The 5,027-nt window shown below is 43.8% G+C and overlaps 1 protein-coding gene across 1 annotated transcript; it reads left to right on the forward strand.

Moving 5' to 3' along the window:
- Positions 1 to 46: 46 nt before the first annotated feature.
- Positions 47 to 1,302, forward strand: GADD45G (growth arrest and DNA-damage-inducible, gamma; the record flags this gene model as incomplete). Its single annotated transcript, XM_010185558.1, has 2 exons — positions 47 to 260; positions 633 to 1,302. Coding segments are annotated over 2 exons (325 nt in total), but the record flags the coding sequence as incomplete, so codon positions are not given.
- Between the last annotated feature and the right edge of the window lie 3,725 nt (positions 1,303 to 5,027).

A 5,027-nucleotide genomic window follows, 5' to 3' on the forward strand; every position in this document is an offset into this window, starting at 1 on the left:
AGCCTGCGCCGGCCGCGAGACTCAGCGTGGCGCTTCTTTCTTGCAGCGATCCCGACAACGTAGCTTTCTGCGTGCTGGCCACGGACGAGGAGGACGAGGGCGACATTGCCCTGCAGATCCACTTCACCCTGATCCAGGCCTTCTGCTGCGAGAACGACATTGACATTGTGCGGGTGAACGACGTGGACAAGTTGGCTGCCATCATAGGACCCAGCGAGGACTCTGGGGAGCCGCGGGACCTCCACTGCATCCTCATCACGGTGAGCGTCCCGCATGAGGCGAGTGGTGCTCCGGGTCCTGCTTCTGCTCCCAGTCTCTGCACGGGATGCTTAGAGCCTTTCAGGGGCAGCCCCGCCGATAATGAGATCCTCTTCTGGGCAAAGAAAGGTGGCTTGATGCACAATATACAGCGAGTCAGCTGAGGAGGAGTAGTAGTAGGTTACACTTCTAGTAACTGTGGATTCCTTCAGTGATCCACAAGGGTAACATCTCTGCTTCCTGTTTTGTCTGTGTCAGGACAGAAACCATCTGAAAATACGTTGCTTCCTAAGCTAATGCTTCTGTAAATATTGTGATGACTTCAGCTAGCGGGCAGCACTCATGGTGTGCAACTTTTTTTTTCTTTCTGGCAGAACCCAAATGAAGATGGCTGGAAAGACTCAGCTCTAGAGAAACTGAACTCGTTTTGTGAAGAGAGCCGAAATCTCAATGACTGGGTGCCAACCATCACCCTGCCTGAGTGATGGTGACCCAGTGCTTTGGGGAGGCTGAAATCTTTGTTGCATTCTCAATGTGATATGGGTTCACCAAAGTGTGCAACAAGCTGCTCATTCCATGGATTAGCCTGGTCAAGAGACTGGATTAAAGTCACTTAGACTGGCATGCAGTGGGCTCTGACAGAGGAGAAAGAGAACAGCTCATCTCACTAGTGAGCCTCAGTAGGCTGCAACCACGGAGAGGCTGATTTACCATGGGACTGAAAGAAGTATTACAAGTTTCCTGGTCAGGTGGAGCTGTTTCAGAAGGCAGAGAGAAGGCTGGGGGAAGTGGGCCAAAACTCTCCAGAAGGACTGGACAGAGTATTGTAACTACAAACTGTTGGTGCTGTCTATAAAACACAGAAGAAAATCTTCATTATGTGATGGACTACTGGGGATTGTTTTCTAAGACATATATAATGACTCCAAAGAGGACAGATTTCAACAGGCCTCTTGGGTCAATCTGCAGAACTGGTTTAATAATGCAATAATTTTTATTGAATTATTTGCTGCTACTGAAGCTTTCATAATAAATTTTTGACAAATTCTGGGAGTGTCTTGCTTGCTGGGTGGGTAAGCATGTGACTGAAATACCAGTGTTTTGTCCATGTGCTGTAATCAAAAGGTATACTCTGCAGTAATAGAGCTATTGCTCAAATACTTTCTCTCTTGAGCCAGCTGAATGAAGAGCTGTGCTGTCCAAGTTGATAGTTCAACCTTTCGCCCTCTTGCAACAGCTGCTTATCGCAACAGCTTGCAAGACTAAGGAGCTGCATGCTTAATGAGGTTGCTTTTGTTGTAAGAGGTGGCCTTTGTAGTCTACTGAAGGAACACAATACATGTTAGAAACATGGAGTTTTGCAATACAGGCCTCCAGTAAATTGCATCATTACTTCTTAAATATGACTTTGCAGCTCTGAATGAATCTTACTGTGTTCCCACTTGACAGAAGCAGCTTAAACAGGATGGGGGGGCTGCAAAACTCTGTAATGTCAAATACATCTAACATTTGCTTTGATTAGAATGACATTGTTAGATCTAAAACTAGCTAACAGTGAATAAACAGCACATCTGCCACAAGCTGCTCTCTGATTGCCATATGCTGTAACAATAGAAGCTGTCACTCCAGAAGCCAATTTTGCAAAATCTTAATTGCATAACAACACCAAATTAAGTTAAAATAATTTAAGGACTGTGTGGCCTTTTTAGAGATCCTGTCATGAAAAGTTAATATGGACAAGCTTTGTTAAAAGGAGAAAACACCCCATTTCTGTGCACAATCTACATGTGTGCTGCAGGACTTAACGTTAAAATGGCATAGTAGTGATCCATTCTCTGGAGACCAAGACAGCTAAACTACTCACTTCCTCTATAGACACTAAAAATACTCAGTTATCACAATTACCTTTCCTCTAGGCTGGCTTGCAGTGATTGATGGTAGTACTTGCTGAAAAGTGGCCATTTCTACATGGGATATCTCAGACAGTTGTGGTTTCTGGGAAGCTGCTTGCTCTCGGTTTCATTGTTTTCGATAAGGGAAGTTCAAATTCAGCTCTGGTATTCCTGGAATATGCTCCCTTGTGCAGGAGGTATCTAGGACTGCGTGGCCTTTGTTACTGTGTGGTGAGGGGCTGTAGGATGGCAGCATAACCAGAGTTTAGGCTAAAGCAAAAGCTGTAGGGACCTCAGACCTCTGCAAGTACTCCTTCTTGTGCTTAAGGTTACAGGAGTTGTGCAGCCTGTTTTTCTACTTAACCTGCACCCATCAACTGGTGTCTGTCCTAGGATTTTGGGAAAAGTCACATGAAGGAGCTAAGAGAATAAACAGCTTTGGCAGCTGTGTTAACAGAAACTACCTTTAAGGCAATTGCTTTGATACATAAAAAATATCAGATCTGGATTATACATTTTTATATTTTTCCCTTAGCAAATACAAGTTTCCTCAATGATGTTACAGCTGAGAAACATATTTCTGTTCTTTGCTTGGGGCCTAATCAGTACTCTGAGCCAAGAAGAAATTAAAGTGAACTGTCATGAAATCAACTTTTATGTAAAGTGTAAGCAGTACTTTACAGCCTTGAGTGGTTTAAAGAAAAGCCTGAGAAGACTGAAGGAAATTTTCAAGCATGTATAAAATTATGTATACAATTAGATATGCAATTAAAGTATAGCAGAGAAGAAGTGTGATCAATTTGTTGGCTGAGACAGTAGGCATAGATATCTGTACCTGGTAGGAAGTTTAACCTTCCAGCTTTTATGGGAGACATATGCTATGCAGCAAACAACGAAATTAGTGAGGCAACACAAAAATACCCTTGTGAGAGGATGTTACCTCTAGTCCCTTAGAAGATGAAACCTGGTCTTGCACAGCTGTAAGCTGTGCCTCATGAGAGGGTCACAATTTCTTATTTTAGTAACCCATTCAATTCTCCTGAAATCCCTTCTGGCTCAATGCAGATAGACTGTAATGTGAAAAGTATTGAACTGAGTTGGCCTGCAAATGTTACTAATATGGCGTTGCAACTAAAGGCAGCTGAAACTTGCAAGTTATGTGCTGCTGCAAATATCTGTAATGATCAACACTACTCAATGTAGCAAAAATTCAGCAGCTGGTATCTCCTGATACTAGTAGGCTTCATCTTTACATGCTCACATATATAACTATGCAAGGAGCAGCTATACAGTTGTTAAAGATAGACAGTAGACTTGGGTGTTATGGGCTGTGGAGAGGACAGGGGTCAGGAGATACTGGTTGGCTCACCAGATGTCCAGAGTGTTTTGGCAGGTATCTGGAGGAGCTGGAGGGAGGGAACAGTAACCTCTTGTGCCTGCCCTCAGTGTGTACCATGCACCTTGCCTTCCTGGGAAACAGAAGTGCCCAGGACAGGGGCACTAGATGTTTGCAGGGCTGGCAGGAACTGCTGAGAGGTCTGCCACAGTGTCTACAACCCAGCTGTGCTGCATGGCCTTCACAGGCTGCCTTGCTTTGTGCCATGGTGGGCCACGTCAGGCGACTCTGGGGAGGAGGTTGATGTCAGTTGCTATCAATAGTAAAGGTGGTTCTCCAGGATGTGAGCCAGACTGGGCACACATCAGGAGGTGCAGGACATGGACTGGACTCACAGAGCAGTGGTGCTTCTGGCTTTGCTGATGATGATCTGCTTTCCACCAAGCCCTTCACTTGTGTGCCACTATGTGATCAAAACTGTGTATTTAAATATTATAATAGACCTTTGTGTTGTGCTGTCTATACTTCTAAGTACACTTTAAAAATGAAGGGATGTATAAAGTTTCTTTTAAAATTTTTTGAGCAATGGGTTTATGTTTCTCTGCCTGGGTATCTATTTCACCATCAAATAGTGCTGACTGACAGGAATTTCCCTTTGTATGCTTTTTCTTTAAAGCTGTTTTCTTCCTGTTACACTTCTGTGCATCACTTCAGTTTTCTTTCTCTTCTGGTAATAGATGGTGATCTTCTCTTTAGCTGACTGATTCTTTTAGTATATGCAACACTGACTTAACTGCCTTATCATCTTACTAGAAGATATATATGCATACTGACACACAGGACACAGTTGTTGTAAATAATGCTTTGTCTTTGCTGTGAGATAATAAAAAGTATATTAGAAAGAGAAAGGCAAACTGCTGCACAGAATAACTTTTGCATAAAATCAGTGGATGGACTAGACGATCTGCTTGAACAGCATCTATAGCACTGGATGCTCAGGGAAGAGACGCTGATGTGCTGTCTTTTGCAGTCTCAGAATCCTCCAAACTGGTGGAGTCTTAGCCGAAGGTGGAGCCTGTTTGAATTAACCTATGTTCTGCAAGGAGACAATCTTTGCAAAAATGCCAGTGGCAGAACCATGCCATGACACCACTGTCTGACACATAAGGGAGATCTGGCTTATGTCAACAAATACATTAACTCCATCTCTCAAGTCCCCTGATGTCAGGAGGAAAGAGAAGTGTGTGCCTGGGTTAAGCCATGGGAAGCATATAGACAGTGTATTATTAGTGTAAGCAAACGTCATCATATGTGTGGGCAAAAGAGATGTGTGGAGAAAGATGTGTGAATATTGTATTGCTTGTAGGGACACAGACTGTGGACAGCTGTGCTCATGGCTATGCATCCACAAGACCGCATCTGTGGCAAATCAGTAGCAGCAGAAGCCGAGTTTGGTGGAGTGGTGGGGCTGCACAGATGGTACACACGACTCACTAGAGCCATGCTTTCTACAGGATATTATGAAATCTGCTTCTCATTCC

Source organism: Mesitornis unicolor, unplaced genomic scaffold (genome assembly GCF_000695765.1).
Source record: "Mesitornis unicolor isolate BGI_N332 unplaced genomic scaffold, ASM69576v1 scaffold19665, whole genome shotgun sequence".
Taxonomy (NCBI): domain Eukaryota; kingdom Metazoa; phylum Chordata; class Aves; order Mesitornithiformes; family Mesitornithidae; genus Mesitornis; species Mesitornis unicolor.